The 23,247-nt window shown below is 34.9% G+C and overlaps 3 protein-coding genes and 1 non-coding gene across 4 annotated transcripts; 1 reads left to right on the forward strand and 3 right to left on the reverse strand.

Annotated features, from left to right (window-relative positions):
- Positions 1-373: 373 nt before the first annotated feature.
- On the reverse strand, positions 374-2,209 carry LOC122602355 (beta-amyrin 28-monooxygenase-like). Its single transcript, XM_043775050.1, has 4 exons — positions 1,724-2,209; positions 1,121-1,580; positions 777-964; positions 374-679 (listed from the first exon to the last, which is right to left on the reverse strand). The coding sequence occupies exons 1-4, from the start codon at positions 2,207-2,209 to the stop codon at positions 374-376; spliced, it is 1,440 nt and encodes a 479-aa protein (XP_043630985.1).
- A 949-nt stretch (positions 2,210-3,158) lies between these two features.
- LOC122598848 (E3 ubiquitin-protein ligase Topors) lies at positions 3,159-7,576 on the forward strand. The gene is made up of 5 exons (XM_043771330.1): positions 3,159-3,692; positions 4,746-4,841; positions 4,950-5,007; positions 5,466-5,710; positions 7,042-7,576. Exons 1-5 carry the CDS (start codon positions 3,265-3,267, stop codon positions 7,112-7,114), a joined length of 900 nt encoding a protein of 299 aa, XP_043627265.1. The 5' UTR covers positions 3,159-3,264; the 3' UTR covers positions 7,115-7,576.
- Positions 7,577-8,370: 794 nt separating this feature from the next.
- Positions 8,371-14,900, reverse strand: LOC122599351 (probable serine/threonine-protein phosphatase 2A regulatory subunit B'' subunit TON2). Its single transcript, XM_043771854.1, has 12 exons — positions 14,642-14,900; positions 13,197-13,288; positions 12,913-12,975; positions 12,561-12,659; positions 11,672-11,830; positions 11,388-11,459; positions 11,148-11,280; positions 10,841-10,905; positions 10,470-10,545; positions 10,210-10,311; positions 9,583-9,781; positions 8,371-8,824 (listed from the first exon to the last, which is right to left on the reverse strand). Exons 1-12 carry the CDS (start codon positions 14,787-14,789, stop codon positions 8,587-8,589), a joined length of 1,446 nt encoding a protein of 481 aa, XP_043627789.1. The 5' UTR covers positions 14,790-14,900; the 3' UTR covers positions 8,371-8,586.
- Positions 9,399-9,515, reverse strand: LOC122602458. Its single transcript, XR_006324275.1, has one exon. It is a non-coding gene; the product is annotated as a small nucleolar RNA snoR104 (small nucleolar RNA).
- Positions 14,901-23,247: the final 8,347 nt, after the last annotated feature.

A 23,247-nucleotide genomic window follows, 5' to 3' on the forward strand; every position in this document is an offset into this window, starting at 1 on the left:
CAAGGTGGGCAGTATGCTGGTAGTTGCAAACCGCAAACTCTAATCTAGCTCATACTTTCGATCACCAGCTTGGTATCTTTGCTCATTCTAATATACTTATAGTTAATCCTAATATCTTTCTTAAGAGTAAATATAAATAGATCATCATAACTTTAAACAAGTGAAGCGAACAGCATACAAATTTATTGATTACCATATATACCTTTGAATAAATAAAAACACAAGTTATGTTCTCACAAATTATTCATATTCTTTAATTTATCAATAGTAATAGTACATAAATTAATACCACAAAATTCACGATCATAACAGGACGTACAATTTTATTAATACGATAATTGCATAAAAATTAAAAAAAAAAAAAAAAAAAAACTTATGTTTGGGCCTGATGGGGAATGAGCTTAATTGGAAGTCCATGAACGGGCCTCGGAAGTGGGTCAATGACAACTTTTTCATCTGGAATAAGCATTTTCCAATTATATCTTGTTACTATGTTGTACATAAACACCAATATTTCTGCCCTTGCATACTCGTTTCCGGGGCACATCCGTGCACCACCTCCGAATGGCACGTACGTGTAAGGTGCGGGCCCGTCTCCTTCAAATCTCGAGGGGTCGAATTTCTCAGGATTTGGAAAGTATTCAGGGTTCTTTTGAGTGTAATGTGGTATGTAATGTAGCTACAAATCAATATAGATAGATAGGGAGAAAATAGTATTAGGTGAAATCATCAAGTCGCTATAATTCAACAAATAGAGGTTTTGATAGATATAGTACCTTCCATCCTTTGGGAATTGTGAAACCACCAAAAGTGAAATCTTTTTTCGCAACACGGAAAGCCCCAACCGTCGGAGGACGCATCCTTAGCACTTCACAAGCTACATTCCACGAGTACTTCATTTTACGCAAGTCGTCCCAGTTCAATAGCTCACCGGGTGCTTTCCCTTGTGCTATCTCCATTTGCTCTTAATAACAAAACAACAATGCATTAGTTTGTTTATCACAAGTAAGTCTTTAAAAGATAATGCTATTTTAGCGGTTGGCAAGGCTAAGATTTGACATTAAGGTGGGTTAATTTTTTAAAAATAGACGTTATAAAATGATCGATGTTGGTGATCTACCTTTTAGTACTCCTTCGTATACGTCAGGATGATCGACAAGAGTCATCATAATGAACACGACCGTGGTGTTGATGGTATCGTAACCACCGATGAGCAATCCAAGTAAGTCGCTCGACATGTCACCGTCAGTCGTGGGAGCGTTACTTGTATCCTCATTCCTCTTATCAACCTCGACAATCATGTGAGAAAGCAAATTTTGAGATGGAGTGGCAATTCCATCCGCAAGGTCCTTTCTTCGTTGGGCAATAATGTCGTTTATGACTTCTCGAATTTTGTTTGATGCTTTAACTCCACGATTAAACCTCGTTCCCGGAATGTTGATTGGGACCGCAATGATTCCACCTGCTGCATCCACAAACGGCTTCGCAAGCTTCTCTAACTCGGTCCCATCACGCACTCCTAATAGCAACTTTACGGCCAATGCAAATGTGTATTTCGCAACAAATGGGCATACCTCAACCTAGTGATCACGAATACATACATATATTATTTATAAATTCAGTCATTTAATACACTCAACACTTAATGACTAAAAAACAAAGAGAAGGGTGGAGCCACACTACCATAAAACATATTGAAACTTAAACGAAAAATGCTAATTACCTTATCGTGCCCGGTCCAATATTCCTCCAAATGCTGTTTCAATTCGGAATCCATGTCTGCGATATAATTTTTAACCGCGTGAGCTCTCAAGAAGGGAGGCAACAATTGTCGCACCTTGGCTGACTCAGCAGTGACAGACTTATTATTTGATTTCTTGATGATACTCTCAACCGAACTAGGCCACCATACTTCAACAAGCTTATTTTCTTGAGAAAACAAGAACTTGTTGCCTTCGGGGCCACACAAAAACGCCATTTTTTCACCAAGAATTGATGTTTTAAAAACATTTCCAAATAGTTTCTTTCTTTGCATGACAAACTTCTCATTGGTGCCACTTCGAAGCTTCTTGAAATAATCGATGCTTTCACCGATGAGTGGCCAGCCATATTTGCCGGGAATGTTTGATTTCCCGGTGAGAAAATGGTGCAAAAAGAAGATGGTGATGGTGGGCACAAGTATGGAGGAAACTAGCACAAGAGTATCCATTATTGAGATACTAGCTAGCTTGTAGTTTATGAGTGTAGTTTATGGTTAATGAGTATTTGTGTATGTATATATAATGTGTGTATAATGGGGAAGAAAACATGGTTTGGAATATATATGTAAGAAATGACAATAACTAGAATAATACAAAAGCCAAAATGTACTTGAGAGATATATGGCAAACAACGGCATTTGGTCACCCATTTGTATATATATTTAAAAAATGACGTGTTTACTACATTCTCTAGAGGTAGATTCTACATTGTGTTTATACGTTTTTGACTGTAGTTGACTTCCTTTTCATAATTAGACCTCAAGTTTACTTAAAATAAATAGTAACACCATGTGATATATGGTGACTAATCATGCTTCCTCGTAAAAAAAACTCAGTTCTTAGAAGGGAGGTTGGAGAAATAACCAGAACAAGCCACAAACAAAATAGAGTTATTTGTAGGATTCATACTTATGATTTACCCATTTTTATGGTTTATATCTTTCCATTTAACTTTATATGAAACTTTTTCAAATATTAATATTTATTTAATATCTGACTTGTTTGAGTGTATTTGTTTAAAAATTTTAAGCGGAGATGTAAACCACGAAAATGGATAAACCACGTAACGAATCTACAACTAACTCAACAAAATAATGTTTAGGCTGTTATATTTGAATCAAAATATCACTCACCATCCACATATAATCTGAATAGAAGCAACATCAATCTAAAAAAAATTTGTTTAGCGTGCGAACTCCAACATCCAACATTAAATTGTTAAAAGTATGAATAAAAAAGTTAATCCGAACAAATATCGCAATAAATTATCAATGGATGAAAATCGGTTCTCCTTTTGATTTTAAGGCTGAACCAAAACAAATTATCAATGGATGGATTAAGAAAGAAAATAGTTGCCTAGCCCGTAGAAAACAGAAGGTTAGATTAAGAAGGGAGAAAGAATATTTATCAAGACCACTCAAAGTCCACATAACTCAACATAGATTGATATTTATGCCATCAGGCCAAACATTGTGTATCTCAATTCTCAATCAAATTCAATTCAATGGATAAACTACAAAACACTAACCTTAAATCATCATCTGTATCTAACCAATACTACAGAAGCTGCAAAAGGAAACCATACATAAATCACAAACATGACTTTATACTTAAAAAACTAAAACCAGCAATCCAAAACAGTAAATCTTGCCCAATCTGTATGACCCACCAAATTAAACAACCAGCTGTTATTTCTGTTTGCTTACATACTTACTGCACCCACTGTATTCTTAAATGGAGTCAATTCAAAACAAAGTGTCCCCTTTGTAATGCTGTATTTGTTTCTCTGTTTCTTGATATTGATCTTCTTTCTTTGACTTATCGTACTCGATATTTGTCGGGTCCTGTTGTTAAGGAATCTAGTACGAGGTTTAGTAATAGTAATGTTGGTGGTATATATGCTAGAAGAAGAGATTTCATGGTCCAAAGAAGGTACTTGATTCTTTATTTAAATCAAAAATTGAATAACTTCGTTTGATATTGTTGTTATTTTTTTCATTATCTGTAGTGTTAGACAATTGCCTTTAGAATTAAAGGAATGTTTCGATTAGCTTGTTTTGTTTTGACGGCTTATCGAGAAACGACATTTTACCGATTTTTGAAGTATGAGCTTATCCAAACACCCCCTATACTGTGTAGATAGTTTCACATTTCCATTTTTTATGTCCCCGATTTTTGAAGTATGAGCTTATCCAAACACCCCCTATACTGTGTAGATAGTTTCACATTTCCATTTTTTATGTCCCCGATTTTTGAAGTATGAGCTTATCCAAACACCCCCTATACTGTGTAGATAGTTTCACATTTCCATTTTTTATGTTTGTAAGATGACACTCTCTAATATTTGTAACCAGCACAACTGACACAAAATAAACCCCTTTCGAATTTCAAACATTTCGCTATCTTGCACTGTGGCCTTATATCTGGTGTAAGACCTCGTTGTATGACTACCAAGACTAGATTTTCTGTTTAGAAAGCTAATGAAACTGCCTTTGAAACGGAACTTGCATTTGCTAATGTCCTAGAATAATGACGGTTTTGATTGGTAGTTATTGGATATACAACCCGTATTGCCGATAAGTAGACGCATTGAGACTCGCCTCATTAAGAAACGGGCTAGTTTGGTTATTTAGTGAAATGGCACCTCATCATAAGAAAGTGCCAAGTAAGCAAGAAATCTGTCATCAATTAACCAAGTATTTTGAAGCGATGGTGTAATTATTAAAACAGCCACGCATACCTAAGAACATGGCTATTATATGAGATGAGCCTGCACTTTTTTGGTTTGGTGTCATTACTTTTAGTAATTAGAGATCACTTCATCTTTTTGATTGAATAAAATGGCTATAATATTGAAGTATGGTCGACTATTCTGTAGAAGGGTTTAATTTGGCATAAGATATACTTGTATTATGACTATTATCCTTTTGTTTCTTAATTATTATTTTGGTTTGTGTTCACTCTCGGGGCTATTGGGATATCAAGAGAACAAGTAAACGTTAACAGAAAAACAAGGCCGTTACCAAGGCAGAGGTCATTTGGGCAGTCCAGTAAAGAGAGCATTTTGCATTGGCGTGCCAGGTACGGTGTGAGCTTATTTTCCATCTTCATCAGTTGCTTTGATAATTGTATGAACAGAAATATTGGTGCCATTGTTCCTAATGTTCTTTTATTAATTTAATCTTTCAGCATATATGAGCAGAATATGTGTGCTGTACCTTGTCCTAGTAGAAAGTCACTTAAGCAGGTATATAGCATGCAATAATGCTTATCACACTAACTTACACTTGATTGATCCTAAAGTCATTGTTGAACTTTCTACTATGCTAATATTATGATTGTTAACGACAATCTACCTATCCCTTTACATCTTTTATGGTCATGGTCGAAATAGTTTGGTTATATATGTATGCATAAATAATCAACTTCCGCTGTCTCTCAAGGAGAGTGAAAGTCATTCAGTAACGAAACTAAGGGGATAAATTAAAAGAGGCTTAGTATACTTAATTGCATCCCTCTAAATCTAGTCAATGGGGATCATGGAACACATCTCACAATAGATATAGATTAACTATACAAGGTTTTTCTATGTTCTGTATATCTCAAAGCAGGTCGAGCTCTCTTAATGTTTAAAATGCACATTCATACAGGAGGTTAGGATTTTATTTAATGCCATATATTTTTGCTTTGTTTTATTACTTCTAGGGTTTTGGGGGAAGTAAGAGTTACAAGGAAATGCTACTACAAAAAATAGAGCCATGGATACACAGGGAACTCCATGCTGTTCTTGAGGATCCAAATCCAACTATACTTGTTCATTTGGTGACCTCACTCTATATCTCAAGCCTTGAAGAAACACCTTCTGTTCCTAGTGGGGTAAAAGACAACTATCTTGAACGTTTGCGGCCTTTTCTGCTTGGACAGACTAATACATTCTGGCATGAACTCAGGTATGAGCTCTGACCCAAACCAAATTCTGGGCTACCATATTCGAATTACCTGGACTCATCTACAGGTTTTTGCATGGTTATTCAGATTATAATCACCCAAAGATTTTGATTTTGGATGTTATTTTGATATTTGGATTACCCAAATATGAGGACAAACCATTTGGTTAATTGGGGTTAGGAGATTGGGTTAATGAATAAATGTGTGACTTGTAAAATGAAGTTAGAAAAATGATATTTGCTTATTTTAGATTTTGGGTAAATCCAGTTTAAAACACATAAACCAGAAATCAAAATGTTAAACCTTGGTTTATCTAGTTTCGTCCAAAAGCAAACTAAATCACAAGTGATACCTAGATCTAAATTATCTTACAAATAGTTTAGAGTTCTTCTATTAACCAGAGTTCGGAACATATTGATACGAACTCATCCCATAATAGGCTCGCATAATGCCATAAGCTAAGTGTAGAACTCACTCCCAAAAGCTAGCTCAAAGGAGAAGGGGACACCTAGTCTTATAAACCACCAACCAATCCCATACTTGGCCGATGTGGGATCATATCAATACCCCACCCTTTGAAGAGCCAACGTCCTCGTTGGTCACGTCTATGTTGGTCATGGCACTCTTCTCCTTGGGTCCAACCCACCACTCCGAGCATTGGAACCTCGAAAGGTAGGGTTGGCTTTGATACCAATTGATACGAACTCATCCCATAATAGGCTCGCATCATGCCATAAATTAAGTGTAGAACTCACTCCCAAAAGCTAGCTCAAAGGAGAAGGGGACACCTAGGCTTATAAACCACCAACCAATCCCATACTTGGCCGATGTGAGATCATATCACACATGTCATGGATCCATCGCATGGAGGACATCAACCTTTAAGCTTTATATGAATTAAGACACTTCTGGTGGATAGTTGATAGAATAACATATGAGTGAGAAGGGTAAGTCCTTTCTCTGAAGAAACTTCATTTTGAGTTCTCCGGTGGCAATAGGTAAGCGGAAATACCAACCCATTTACGCACAAATGGATCAATTTGGATTATGTTCTATATATCTAACGGCTCAAACGGGTTAAAGCGATAAGAGAGAACTTAAAAGCAGATGGATCAAAAGCCATTTGAAGTGTATAGAAATGCATAATGCCTCGTAAATCATTTTTCAAATAGGGTTATATAATTATTCTTACAATATACATATTTTGATCATTGTTGACATATTTATCATCTTTGGAAGTTGGAAACAAGGCAAAAATATTGTAACAAATCGATAGCTAATTTGGCATTTATATTTGTGTTGTAATCACCATATGTTGTCTTTTTTCTTACAGATGTTTTGCAGAAAGCTCATTCAACATGGAAACATATGACACAGTAGTCAAATATGTAAAATGGTCAAATTGAGCGAGTACATTGGCCCCAGTCAAGACTTGTAGAACAACAAAGTCTGAATTTTGTTGTTTATCAATTTGCCGAAGAACAACAAAGTCTGAATTTTGTTGTTTATCAATTTGCCGAGCTCATTGTGAAGTGGATGGTCGGTGCTAAAGCTAAGCACTCTGACTTTGAAGATGCCATAACATCTAGATATGTTAATAGTCAATGTGGGGCTTGAAGCGATTGGCAATGTCAAAATTCTGTGAAAGTTCAGCATCTGTTAATTGACACACAAAGGCCATGTCAAATTTCAACCCAGAATCACATCTGAGTGAACACAATTATGCCTAGATCTCATGTATTTATAGGTCGCTTGTTTGGTGGAAATTACAGCATATAGTTAAGCTGGAGAGTTGCTTCAAAGATGTAAACTTTATACCAAGTCTTGTGTTTAAATGTGAAGTTACGGTCATGCTACTTGTTTATTCACTCTATTTCATCATGAGCAGCGTATACTAGGTCAAGTACAACATCAGTGAGATTATCTGATTGGGATGTCTTGAATGAAAGAATCTAGTGGTATACATTGGTTGGTGCACATTTTTAAAAATACAACTAGCTTATAAATTAACTTTATTTTTTTATTTTGACACAATGAGCTACAAAAGGACCATTAAGTAATCACCATCCGGCCTCTGCATCTACTTCTGACTTTTAGTATACAGATGGAAGAACACCATCACATTTCATACAGATGTCGAACTGCAGGTTGGCTGGCTAACATGACAAACAACTAACAATCGCACATAATCTTGTTAGAACCTTGACGGCTTGACCTTTATCTATTACATATTATAAAGCAAATCCACTTTTAATTTTCAACGTTAAACTTAAAATTTTAATATTGATTTTAAGTTACAACAATGTAAACATTTTAATACATGATGTACCATACATCATAGCCACATTACATCAATAACTTTCACTGCTCAACGGCTGACCGGCGCCACCACCACCACCACCAATATCCGCCACCACCACTGCCACTCGCTGCCACCACCACCTGTCACCGTCACAAACGCCGCCACCATTACATCACCGCCACCGCCGCCATCACCGGCGCAACGAGGGTACTGTTCTCGTAGTATGAAACATATGTGGATGAAATCTGTTTGCAAGGGTGCAAGACCTTTCCCGGTCACATGCACATGTAGCTCATACAGCAGCTTGTAACATTCATGATAATAAAACAGCACAAGAGTCAACGTAGGGGGAATACAAACTTGCAAACAAATATATAATATTTATTAGAAATACAATTTGAAATTTCTATGGAGCTAAAACAAACTGTAATACAGTTTCCAATTGGGTAAGCACTACAAGTTACAGAGTTATATCTATCTTTACATAAGATACACACATTACTCTTGAAAAGCAGTATCATGATGTCAATAATATGTAATGTTATCGGTGTGGCATAAGCATATATCCCCAATTCTCTATTCTTCTTCTGGTTCCTCCTCTTCTTGTAGAAGATTTTCTCGGTTGTCATGGGCCCAGAAACCACGTACATCTATAAGCATGCTGGCAACAGTTCCACCCTGTTTGCAGGATAACAAATCTGAAAGTGTGATCCTCAGAGGATCAGCCGGCTTCACCATATCCCAGATTTCATCACGAACATCCTCTATGCATAATTCATAATTTCCACCCTCGATCCATTTCTGGTGCACATCTCTGAAATTGAAGCGACGAAAATGTCAAGTTAGAAGTGTCACTCATGTTTCACACAAGGGCTTTTGAATAACTATTGTTCAAAGGGGAGGGGGCCAATCCAATTCATAATGGAAATTTGTACATAGGTGAATGCGAAGAGTTTAAGGCATCTTCAAGGTATAAACTGAAGTGTGAAAAAAAATATTGTTTGGAATGCATGTTTACACAGAACTTCTAAAGACCACATGTATACAATAAATTTTAGCACAAGGATTATTTACTAACAAATTTTCATTGCATACCAATTTATATAAATTTTGAACTAATATATTTAAACAAACACATTTAATGAAAATATACTCCGTATTTGTTTTAGGAGTTAAGGGTAGATGTTGTAGATTAATTTCATCAAGGGTATTATAGGTATTTTAAGTAGGTAATAAAGGTATTTCAAGTGGAGATGTTTATAAAATAGTTAATAAAGGGGAGGGGGATTTTGGGATTATCAACTTCTTAGTTAATAAAGGTGTTCTAGTGTATGCATTGGCATGGCCTTAAAGAATCTGGTCAGTCCATGAGTAGCTTTGTTATGTAATATGTATCTCATAGTCCGGAGGCTTGTAAACTTGACTTGTGTACAACAAGCAGGAAAAGTAGAGATTTTGTTGTAGGAAGAGTTTATCAGGCAACATTTAAACTTTAAATGTTCCCCTTCTTTACTTCCGTAAGATTCTGCACAGGCTGATTGAAACCAAAAATGTAGATATGCAGAATGTTACCTGAAGAGTGTGTGAATATCAGCTGTTGTGAGAAACCCTCTTCCATGAAGATCTAGACATCTAAACAAATATGTTATACCCTCTGGAGTATCTTTGTTCTCCAGGGCTAAAACAAAGTCAAGAAAACTATCGAAGTCCATCTCCCGACCGCTCCCATTTCCATTTTTACCACGACGGGTCGTGACATGTTCATCAAAAGCTACAGAGAGGATTTAAATGAAGTTATAAGCACAGGTAATAATAGACTTCTAAATATACAAGTTTACAAGATAGTAAAGAGTATCACATTGTTGATCGAATATCCAAAAGATAAATGACGAAGTACTTCTACAAGAAGCCAAGGGATACAATAATAATTGTAGAATTGGTACCAGAGGGACCAATAACCCCAAACATGTGACAGAAGTGAAGGAAAGAAAAAAACGGATTGAACTTATACTAATCCAAGATCATATAAGAAAAAAGGCCACAGCGGCACCTACTTTAAACAAAGACAAGTAAAGCAACGCATAAAGATTTGAAACTACTACACTGGGAAGGACAAAAACATTTCAGTTAATGTTCAAAAGATAATTTTAAACAAAACAAAAACCAATAAAAATTATAAATTCAGTTAACAGTTCATACCCCTCTCAATAAAAATATCTGTGAGTGTCCCATCTGCATATTCTCGAAGTTCCTGCTTGCTCAGTGTACCATTTTGATCTTTATCAAGTGCAATAAACATATCTGTACACAAATACAAGTATCATATGCAAGAGACATCAGCTCAGGTCTTTTATGTATATACTGCTAATGTAATACAGATCCCAAAAGATAGTGATTTTACAATATTGGGGTAAATATAAATACCATGTGTACTAAAGATACAGATAAGAAATGCTCACCGCATATACGCTGAGCAGATGTTAGTGAAAACCAATTTTCAGCCTGTTCGGTATCAGTAGCTTCTTCCTCGCTTTCCTATTATGATTATTGAAGCAAAAAGCCAAGCGGTAAGTAAACATTATCATGTAGCAATATTATTTCAAATAGACAACTTTTGAAAGTAAACAAAATGGTAAAAATACACTCAAGGACAAACTTCAAACTTCATATGCAATCCCCAGTGTAATATGGTATATGTTTCTCAATAGATAACGTGTTAACCATAGTTACTTATTGGAACATTGTTGGACTCTGCTAATTTCACATATTTTTAATTCTCTGCAAAGCTCAAAATTATTATTGATTTAAGGATTTAATATGGATACATTACCTGGTGCAATTCCATTAGTTCTTGGAGACAGTTACTAAGGAGCACCTTCTTTATGCATGCCTTACCTGCAAAATAATTAATTATGTCAACTGAAAAGCCATAAAAAATTAAAAACATTCCCCAATTTGCACATGCAATTTTTAGGAAATTCTAATGATATTCCACTGGAACTTCCAGATGTAAACAGAAAAAGCTGACAAAGAAAGCTGATCATGTAAAAGCATCGAGTAATGAGTGGCATACACAAAATACAAAGACTTTGCATATGCAAACTGAAAACATAATATATAGTAAGAACAGAACAAACCTCGTCTATTGGGATCACAAAAGAAGAAGAACTTTTGTGCAGCTATGCGGGTATACATTGCAATGAAGTTTTCAGTCATGCCGCGTAGTTGAGCCAAATTAGGAATAAGACCTCGAATGTAAGCTTCCATCTCCTGTAACAGGATCATACAATTAATTAAAGCTGATACAAAAGGTCCAGGCTTGAAGAAGGTGCCAGATATTTAGTACAAACTGAATCTTTGGAAAACATTGTACATACAGCAGGTAGTAGGAAACCATCAGAATCCTCGTCAAGCTCACTCATATCAATTCTGGCCTGAGTAAGAGAAACCTGAACACCAAGTACATAGAAACTTTCTGTCAACCTCACATGTAATACAGCATGGCTTGTGCAACTAAACAAATGAAAACAAGTAAAACATATCCAATAAAAGTTAATATTATAACACAATCACATACATATTTAGCTTAGATATTGCTGAAAATCGGAAGACATATGTTAAAGGATAACAAACAAGGGGAAAAGTACAGAGAGAAACTCACCGTGCGCATTACATACAGATAAAAAGGCAGAATGGCAATTCTTCCTGATTCATCCTTTTCAAACTTCATAAAATTTGAAGGGCTAAAAAAGCGACGGCATTTTGGGCCTATCTGTTCTGTACATACAGAGGCAATGTGGCAGAAGTCTTCATAGTTCATCTATAGAAGGTTGAGAGAGAGAGAGAGAGATTAGCATCATCACCATATAATGAAACAGAGAGCACGGAGACTAATATATCATGAATAGCATTGACATGGAACTTTAAAGGATTCAAGACTCAAGATACAGCAAAAAATGTGTTGCCCCGTGATAACTATGATAATCTGATCACATAAGCATATAATAGCAATCAAATATGCCTGTCATCAGGCACAACTTGCATACAACTGCAAAGAAATTTAGAGTATCAACTGCATCAAACATATCAAAACAAATAGCATTTGATACACTCAATAAACACATATCATCAAAAATGTAATCCAAATTAGCCAGATGGTTATTTATGCATAAAAAATCAGTGGTACATATAAAACAAAATGCAACTAAAACTATCAATGCTAAGTTAATATCATTCATACAATGTTAACATATCACTTGTAAAATAATACTTTAAGTCCATAGTTATTTCTGATTCAAAAGATCCAAATCAACATATAAATAGATTAAACATCTTTACAAAAAGCATAAGATGCTTCAATCCAGAAAAAAAATCGTGACAAGGTACATCATCCATAAAACATCTATAAAGACACACTAAATGTGTCACTAAATATCATGTGCCCCAAGAACATATAAATAAATTTTTCACACCATTTATATGAAAGCTGGTAACTAGATCTAACAACATAAGAAAAGCAGCACATATACATGACATTATAAGGTGCTTACCTTCTCTGCACCGGTTGCATCATCAATAACACAATTTTCTCTTAGGCATACCCACATGGCATCCAGATCATCAGCATTTAGCAAATTATCAGATTGCTTCTGCAACAACAGATCAATAATTCAAATACATATTTCTAAAACCCTAACACCAAAGAAAAATATGTAGCAACTAACACATATATAGACAAATTTACTATTTTAAAAAAAGATTCTTGCTTTCTTTCTTGCTGATGTTAACCAACACAGCTTGATAAGAAATTTGAATCCTTAAGAGTGGAGAGAGTTGACTGAAGGATCTGGGTATCATCCAGATAAGATACACACACAACTGCAGATTGGGGAAAGTGGATACCTTTAGAAAACGATATTTCGCCAAGATTTGAACTCTACGGCTGATAGAACCTTCCTCGGGTTTCTGATCAGATGTAACAAAGTAGAATGGTTAAAAACTAAAAATAGAAAACCATCTATTAGTCTGACATTTTGGTTAAACAATTCAGATCAAATAATGTAGTTTTGTGGTATAAAAAGAGTATTCATTCTATGATTTCACTTGTTGAAGTCATTAGTTTCTATACTTAGTTATCATAAAATTTTGGTTACACATTCAACAACATATACAGTAATCATCAAGACCTTCTTGTAGAAACTTGGGATTGTGCCAGCTTCAGCACTCTTTTGTTGCTTCTCTTTAAATATATCAAGCAAGATTCTTTTTGTTTCAAGCTCTGAAAACAAGGTACGTGCATACGAATTAGATAAGCAAAATCTACAAGGCACATGCATACGACTTAAATAGCTAGATAAGAAAAATCTACAATAGCGAGTTCCACTTTGAAGAAAATTAAGTCATGAAAGTGACGAAAATAGAAATCTTCAGATGAGAATGGCTTACTAAAATAGAAACACTAAAAATGCTAATACAAAACCTGCCAACATGTATTTATTGAAGTACATATTTATAGATAGAGATGAGAAATTGAAAACAAGTACGAGAGGCTTGAATATCCATATACAAAAGGCAGATCTCTAGTTTAATGACTAATGAGTGTCTTGATTAGCTTATGTCAATTGGTTAAAAGTGTATAAGCTATAAAATACAACATCTAAATTTAAGTTTCACCAAAGCTTGATGTAGGTAAGGCATTTAATGTTACCACGTTGCTTCTTTCCAATTGATACCCTCTTGATAAAATTACTAGGCAAAAATCGAACTCATCACTAATAAGTTCCCATACAGATCATCGAACCCAGATCAAAACAACTTTAACCAAATCCATCAGATCGATCTAAACGTGGATAAATTGGAAAACAGAAGCCTCATCTCATCAAAATAGTTACACTTTACCTCTGTCACGTAGTTAGCAACACACGTATAATATGGCATGCACGGCACACAGCAACAAACTAATATCTTAAGATACGACTTCCATTTAAAGCCTATAACTTTTTCGTTAGATCCTTAACCACTCCGCATTTCGTACAGTGACCCCTTAAAATTACTTTAACTATCCCAATATTAAACATTAGTAAGTACTAAACTAGAAACACACCCCTAGTCATAAATACAATGCAAGATTCTATCTTTATCACACTAATTCAAACTTTTGCTCTATTTTGTAAAATCTAATTAGCATATACAGTAAAGTAATATCAAAAAAACAAAACAAAAACACTAACTTTACGATGAACGATAATTTCTATATAGACATTTTTGCGTAATGTGCATCACATTTACACAATATGTGAGGTGCGCACACACAAATAATTATACTAAACACATGATTTTTGACGCGAAAACCGACTTTTTCAACACAAAAACTGATTTTTACGATACACAATCTGGATTCGAATATTCGAAACATTTCAATGGTCCTTTAAATCAACAAAAACTATACTCCACCTTACACAGCTTCATTTCATTTATATATACTAAATTTGTATATTTAACAAGTACATTCAATATATAATAATGCGCATATATATATAAATTTGTGCAGCACAAAAAATATATAAAATCAAAATTATAGATACAGACTAAATTATAAAAAAATATAATTAGAGAAAATAGTTGAGAGTACCCATTAGAGCTTCGGAACCAAGACCGGCACCGGATCCGATGTAACGGCGGAGATTACGGACCCAAAGCATGGAAGACGCCGGCGGTATCTTCCGGGAAGCCACCGATGATGCATCGTGACCTTCGCCGTCACTTGAACCACTATACATTTCGAAATGTGGTAACTGAATTTGTATAGATTACTGAGTTGAGGATTTAAAAATGTAAACCCTAGAAGTAGCAGAGATACAAGTCTGAGATTTATAATAAACCGGAAATATAGCAGGGTTGTTTTTCGGATATAGTTATTTAAAAAAATTATATTTTTGTTTGTTATAAAAAAAATACATTTTCACCTAATAAATACGAGTAGCAATAGCATATTTTCATATACACTACACTAACTTTAAATTATTGTCACGAAATTAAAGAATCAGTTATCAATAAAAAAAAATATAAATACTGAAGTACAAATAAAGCTATCATCATATGATAAAAGAAAAGAAAGTAACAAGCCATAAATATTTTTTAATTACCAAAAAGTTACCTGCACAATACGACGATGGTAATAACGACGACTGATGGTGGTGATGACGATTGGTGGCAGCGGCGCAAACGAGCAGTGTATGTTATTAATGTTGTTAGCAACATTTTTTTTACGTAAAATCCAGTTTGATGTTAAAGTATAATTAGACTTTTTATTTTTAAAGTTTGGTATTATATCATGATACACTTATCATCTCACATTGTCACTTTAGTCATGAATAAGTTTTGTAAAGCATTGTGAGTTTATCACATTGTGTCATATCAAATTTTGGGATTCACTTAGAGCACCCCAATGTACACTATTGGGTAGTATTGGATTTCAATACGCATGAATACCATTGGGAGTGTTATGTATTGGGTTAGTATTGGAGAGTGTATTGAGAGAATTGTGGTGGTGAATACGAAGGATTGCTTGTTTTTTTTTTTTCTCTCACATAGTTTAATATTTATTATTTAAAATGGTGGGTCCTAGATATATATTGATATGTATTGTATGTATTGGGTATTGGGTGTGAATTGAGGAAAATGTATTGGAAAGGGGTTTTCTGATGTGGCGCTAATGTGACACTGTATTAGATAGTATTCACCCCACCCATTGGGAGTGCTCTTATCATATCATTAATTAACACTTAAAATTGTATATGTGTTGCTGATATGTCCACATTTACTTAGCTTCACAATGCCACCAATGCTTGAACGACAGAGTTGCTCGCACCTGCCTTGTCAAAAATGCAAGGAAATCGATGGGAGGCAGTGTTCCCACAGGCCCAAGATCCGGGCACCAATGAAATCAAACCCACTCTGTCTACCCTTATAGAAAGATGACGAGAATGCCGATAGACAATTATGATGTTGCCAAATCAACCATTATATTGTATTATTGTCATACTTATTCTTCGTTTATTGAACGTCACCTCATTACCACATCTTTCCATTTTTTTTAAACTCCAAACGTTCTCTATGTACTATCCTATTGGATGTTCTCTAATTGTTTAATGCAGAGTTTAAGCCTCTTTAAAAACAAATGTAACAAGTTTAATGAGTATTGATATTTATTAAAAATAAAATGTTGAACCCTTTGGAGTTCATTATGTATATCCTGTTGGAGTGTGATCATTTTATTATAAATCGCATGTCCGGAAATATTTAAGCCTACGGGGTCACACGAAATGACACGGTAACTCGATAATATTAATTGATATATTAAAGTAATATATTAATTAGTTTGATCACGAAATAATTAATTAAACATAATTAAAGGGTTAATTATATTTAATTAATTAAAAATGAGGATTAAAATGTGAAAATTGGAAAATGAATTTGGGCCCTAAAACTAAAGGGGCCGGCCATGACAAAGGTCTTGTAAGCCTTTGTCTAACTTGTTTTCCAAGATTGTTTAACCTAATTATCCCCTATAAATAGAGGACTTAATTCTAGGTTTTGGTGGTTGTTACACACACTTTTTCACATAAGCAATTCTCTCCTTTTTCTCTCATTTTCTTTGAAGTGGCCGAATTCCCTTTTCATTAAGGGTGTTCGACTTTGAAGTTAAGGTTTAAGCAAAAGGTTTGTTTGGTTTGTGATCGGGTACTAGCATACGTTATTCGGGGTGTCTAGTGTGCAATCGTAGAGGGGTTTTGCTTTAAACCCTAAGCATTAATAATAATCTTATTATTATCATCTTTATTGGAGCTTGCATAAGGTACACGACTCAATTCTAGTCTTTGTTAATTAATTTGATTGCATATATGTTTCGATTTCTTCTGTTGCGCTTACTCGTGATTATGTATGATTATATGCTTATATTCTAACAGTGGTATCACGAGCCACATATGTGATCTATTAATTACAAAGATCAAAACTTGAAGGGGGGTTTAAGGGTTGGTTGATTTTAATTAATTGTTAAATAATTAAAAGGTTGTTTTTCTTATTTTTAATTAATTAAATCGGATCTTGATTAAATAAAAATTAAGGTTTTTGTTTAATTAAAATTTCAACCTCATCCAATGGAGATTGAAACCCTCAAGCAAGTTTTGAATTGTGAATTGACATGATTTATGTGATGAATTGCATGATTATGTGTATCTTGATTATTTAAAGTTGTTAAATAATAGTAAAATCACAAGAAATTCATGCAAAATTTATTGTGATTTTACTGGATATATAGAGATATATTTTTGCAAAGCATGATGATCCAATAATTAGGGTTGATTATTAAATAATTATGTGACAATGTGAATTTTTCGTGTAAATTTCCTGATGTGCGACAGTTTACTAAAAAATTCATATCTTTTAATCGGTAATGATTTAGAAGCCCAAATTCGTACTGTAGATTGTCGACTCATAGGGCTACAACTTTGTAGTTCTGGTCGAAAGCTGAATCGGACCAGAAACAGGCTTAAACTGGTCGTGAAGATACTGGAAATTTCCAGTCAGCATGTTCTATGTGTTTATGTGCTAAATTGTTAGTTATTTTGTTTAAAGGCTTACGCAATCAAGGTAACTTGATGCATGTGGTCCTCTTTTTCGGAAGGGGGAGCCGGGTTTAAACATATGCATGAACCATAGTGACCATATTTAGGTGGCCTACCTTAACTTGTTACTTGATTAAGTAGTTCGGAAATTAGTAAGTTTATTAATTTTTGTATTGTTTATAAGTTGTATAAAGGTGATGCAAAAATTGGTTTTTGAAATAAACTTGACTAAGAACTATCGAAATAGAGATTTCATTAATAAAATTGGAGTCTTGCAACCTTGACATACACCGGCTCACCCATTTGAACAAACTCTAAGAGAGGTATAAGTCGGAGTGCGCTAGCCTTCTAAAAGGGCGGGTTTTTAATTGTGTTCATCGCAAACCTTTGCCCTTGCGCTTCTTTGTGCGTTCAAATGGAGCTACCGAGCTCTCTTGTGTTGTTAAGACTATACAAATGATTTTATTAAATATTATGTTTCAAAGATTATGCATGAGTCTTCAAACATAAACTTTTGATTCACATCAAATGCATTACCCATTTAAAGTTAAGTCAATTCCACCCACTTTGCTAAGAACACTTGCCAGTGCTTTTTGCTCTACGTGAGACGTAGGTGAATTGTATATCTTCAACGTGGATTACCACTCGTTGTGAGACAGCGGTGGACTATCTACATGTTCTTAATTGGGCAAATTAAAATGAGTTAAGAGGTGAGACCTTAACCCGTGACATAAGATGGGACAAAACATGTTTACAAAACACTTAATACCCCTTTACAGTGTTGTTGTAAGTCCCATAATTCTAGGAGTTGCATGAATGCAATTATCGATTATCGATTACCTTTTGAATATCGTCATTTCTAGCAGATCAACTGATGAAATGATTGTATGTCAAGTTGGATCCTAGCCTTAGTGAAACTAATTTGTTAGATGAATTTAACAAGGGTAAATTACATTTCTTAAGGATTAATTATTAAAAATACCGATAATTGAACTTTTGTCTGTTTTGAAGATGGCAACAACAAATCCTTCTCAAAACATACACCAATCGGCTTTCAGGTCGATGCTAGAAAGGAAAAGACTTTCTGGAGCCAAACTTCAATGACTGGGTTTAAGTCATTAATGAGCAGACACCGTTGTTCCAGGAGCAAATGCTTCAACTTGAAAGTTGGTTGCATACAATGCTCGGTACGATAGACACAATGAGGTTGCTTGTTTAATGTTGGAAAGCATGAATGTCGACATTCAAAAGCAATTTGAGCATTCATTTCCATGTGATATGCTCACTGAACTCAAGTCTTTGTACTAAAAGCAAGCCGGAGTGGAGTTGTTCGACCTAGTTGATCAACTTCATGACTTGCGACACGAGCATGGAACATCGGTTAGTCCTCAAGTACTCTAGTTGAAGAGGTACTCATGGGCAATTGGAAAGGTTAAACTATGCATAGCATTAGTAAAACCACAGCTAAACTTCATGTCATGTTAATTGAGTATGAGAAAGAGCTTCCAAGGAAATCTGCTACATCCCGAGTTCTTATGATCATGGGGGGAAAGGTTCGAAAAGCAAAACAACCGTAAGCTAAGGGAAAGATTTTTGGTAAGAGAAAACAAGTTGTGTTTGTCTTAAAACCTTAAAAGACCCTTTTGGCAAAAGGAGCATACGGCTAAAGTATCTAGCTGAGTTGAATGTGAAGAAGAAGCAAGCTGGTTCGGCCAGTGCTTCAAGTATCTTCAAATTGAATTATGTGCGCTGTTATACAAATAATAATTCAATAGCAAATAGTCAAGTTTAACTTAGACTCTAATTATCTTTGACATAGTCATCTTGTTTAATTTTGTCAAGAAAGGCATTTAAAGACTTCAAAGGGACGGTGTCTTACAATCAAATGATGCATCATTTGATAAATGCATGGATTTGACATTATCATTAGCAAGACACGCATTGGAAATCTTCATTATGAAGAGATCTTGCAATCAAATAATGAATCATTTGATAAATTGCGTGTTTTTTGGGATTGTCGTTAGCAAGAAACACATTGGAAATCTTCATTATGAAGGGATCTTAAAATCAAATGATGAATCATTTGATAAATGTGTTGTCGTTAGCAAGAAATGCATACTTCAAATTGAAGGGATCTTAAAGTCAAATGATGAATAATTTGACAAGAGATCGTTAAATCAAATGATGAATCATTTGACAAATGCATGCCTTGTGTTTTCGACAAGATGACAAGAATACCTTTTCCGCATAAAACCGGAGAGGGTTAAGGAATTACTTGGACTAATACATTCAAATGTATGTAGCCAATTTAGGCATGTGTCAAGGAAAGGCTAGCTACTTCATCATTTGTATGAATGATTTCAGTCATTATGGTTTTGTTTAATTGCTTAAACATAAACATGAAGTCAATGAAATATTCAATGAATAAAAAAGTGAAGTAGAGAATCAACTCAATAGAACCATCAAGATTCTTCGTTCGAATCGAGATGAAGAATACTTAAGCCAAAAGTTTAAGGATCATCTAAAAGCTTGTGGATTTATCCAAGAGCTTACTCCTATACAAGGGTATATGTGAAAGGAGAAATTGAACCTTGTTGAACATGGTAAGATAAATGATGAACCTTAAGACTCTCCCATTTCATTTTGGGATTATGCTCTAGAGATTGCTGCATGCATTCTCAATATGGTTCTAACCAAGAAGGTTGACAAGACACCGCATGAATTGTGGCATGGAAAGTGTTCCTAAGTTGTCTTACTTAAAGGTCTGGGGATGTGAGGCACTCGTGAAACGAGACACGCCTGACAAACTTGAATCCAAATCTGTCAAGTGCATCTTTGTAGGACACCCAAAGGAAACGATGGGTTACTACTTCTACTTTCCTACCGGAAACATTGTCAAAGATTTTTTGATTTGCTGAGTTCCTTGAAAGGAGACTCATATCTCAAGAGGACAGTGGGAGGATTGTTGAACTTGATGAAACTCAAGAAGATGAGTCAACTTCTGTAAGTACTGGCAAATCTTCAACTTGGGGGGGGGGGAATGTTCAAAGAGATGAATCTCTAGGTGAACTACAAGTTGAAGATAAAGCGATTCCAGTTTGTAGGTCCTCAAGGACAATACGTGCTCGTGAAAGGTTAAATCTTATGATTGAGTCTGAAGAACACGTAGTAGGAGATTTGAATGAACCTCCTAATTTCAATGCTGCATTATCAGATCCGGAATCTGACAAATGGCTTGAAGCTGCGAATGTGGAAATGAAATCCATGAAAGACAATCAAGTCTGGAGCTTGGTTGACCTTCCACCAAATGGTAGAACCGTTGGGTGTAAGTGGATCTTCAAGAAGAAGACCGACATGGATGAAAATGTACACACCTATAAAGCTCGTCTTGTGGCGAAAGGTTATACTCAACTCTTTGGAGTTGATTATGAGGAAACCTTTTCTCCCGTTGCGGACATTAGAGCTATTAGGATCATCTTAGCCATAGCAGCGTACTATGACTTTGAGATATGGCAAATGGATGTCAAAACCGCTTTCTTAAATGGTTTTCTAGACGAGGAAGTCTATATGGTACAACCAGAATGTTTTGTCGATCCTAAATATCCCAACAAAGTATGCAAACTTCAAAGGTCCATTTATAGACTAAAGCAAGCATCAAGAAGTTGGAATAAAAGGTTTGATGAAGAAATCAAAAAGTTTGATTTTGTTCAGAACTATGATGAGCCATGTGTATATCGCAAAGCTAGTGGGAGTAATGTTACTTTCCTTGTCTTGTATGTCGATGACATATTGATAATAGGAAATCACATTCCAATGTTGAAAGACGTTAAATATTATCTTGGAAGGTGTTTCGCTATGAAAGACTTGGGTGAAGCAGCATTCATACTTGAAATCAAAATCTATAGAGATAGAAGTAAACGGTTGATTGGATTAAGTCAAAGTGCACAGATAGATAAGATCTTGAAGAGATTCAAGATGGAAAATTCTAAGCGCGGGAATTTGCTTATGCAAGAAGGACTTAATTTATCTAGCAAGAATGGTGCTTCTACACCTGAAAATGTGGAGCGTGTGCAAAGAGTTCCTTATGCTTCGGCTGTGGGATCTATCATGTATACGGTAAGATGCACTAGACCTGAAGTTGTGTTTCGCTCAAAATATTGTTAGCCGATATCAGCAAAATCCCGGAGTGGATCAGTGAACTACTGTGAAAAGTATTCTTAAGTACATGCGGGCTACTAAAGAATTATTTTTGGTGTATGGTTGAAATCTTGATCAAAATTCAAATGGTAATAGAATTTGTGATGTTGGATTTCATGACTGATGAAGATGTTTCAAGAATATCAGTCGGGATACGTCTTCATTTTAAATGAAGACACGATGGAATGCTTTAAGCTAAAAGCAAACCACAGTTGCTATGGATGTGACAGAGTCTGAGTATATTGTCGTCTCAGAGAAGACGACATGAAGATTGTCTGGATTAGAAAGTTTATTTTTGGATTTATATGATAATCCTCAAATAGCACACCTATGGAACTGTACTGTGATAATTCGGGAGCAATTATCATTGCCAATGAACCTGGGGTTCAGAAACGTGTCAGACATTACCTGAGAAGATATCACTACGTTCGTGAGCAAAGCGAATTGCGTGAAATCAAATTACTCAAAGTTCACACAGATTATAACTTAGCGGATCCTTTTACAAAGGCATTGTTAAAAGGAAAGGTCAATAAGTATGCCGTGGGCATAGGTTATTGCTAAGTTATATCATGTAAATCTGTGATTGGTATTTGGATAATGGGATGTTAAACAATTGTTATTTTCAATAAATGAATTTTTATACGCGGTATAAGTGATTTCATTTATATAATAATTGTGTCCTATATTTGCATGTTTAAATCCATGAATATTAGTTGAATATTCTAAACGTCTATTGTCGATTAATTATATGGGAATATAATTAAAGTAAGACAATTGTGAGAGATTGGTGAAAATATTTAAGGGAATATTTTGAAGATGGTGGATCGTACCAAACTCACATGATATTCAAAAGGTGAATATTAGACTTACCCCACAGAACGAATTATCATTTTATGGATCGGCGTCATTAAATGAAATTCGTGAAATGGTTACTTTATTTATCCTTTGACTTGAGATACAAGTGAGTTATGCATGTGTGGATTGCATTTCTTGATATAGTTCCTATTGGTCCTGAACAAGGCAGTAATAAAGGGCTATTTTCAGAAATGTTAAGAAACGACATGGCCAGACACTTGTAGTCAATACAGGATTTGTTCCTTCAATTTGCAACTGAAGTACGATACCATTTGGCGCCCTCATTAATTAATTGAAGATGTTTGTGTGGCCACACCCAAATGAACTCAAGAAGTTGTCTTGACTAATTTGGTAATCTTAATTAATTGTAGAAATGAGAAACATAATCGTTAAATTATGAAATGTCATTGATCCATATTCATAATTAACAAGGGTATCTGAACAAAAGGATATTAAAGACTAAATCATTTCGATTTGGCAATTTAAGAATCTATTCTTAAATATTTCCGGGAGCATTGGAGTGTTGCTAGACGCCAACCAATGTCCGAGAATAATT

Source organism: Erigeron canadensis, chromosome 5, assembly GCF_010389155.1.
Source record: "Erigeron canadensis isolate Cc75 chromosome 5, C_canadensis_v1, whole genome shotgun sequence".
NCBI classification, from domain to species: domain Eukaryota; kingdom Viridiplantae; phylum Streptophyta; class Magnoliopsida; order Asterales; family Asteraceae; genus Erigeron; species Erigeron canadensis.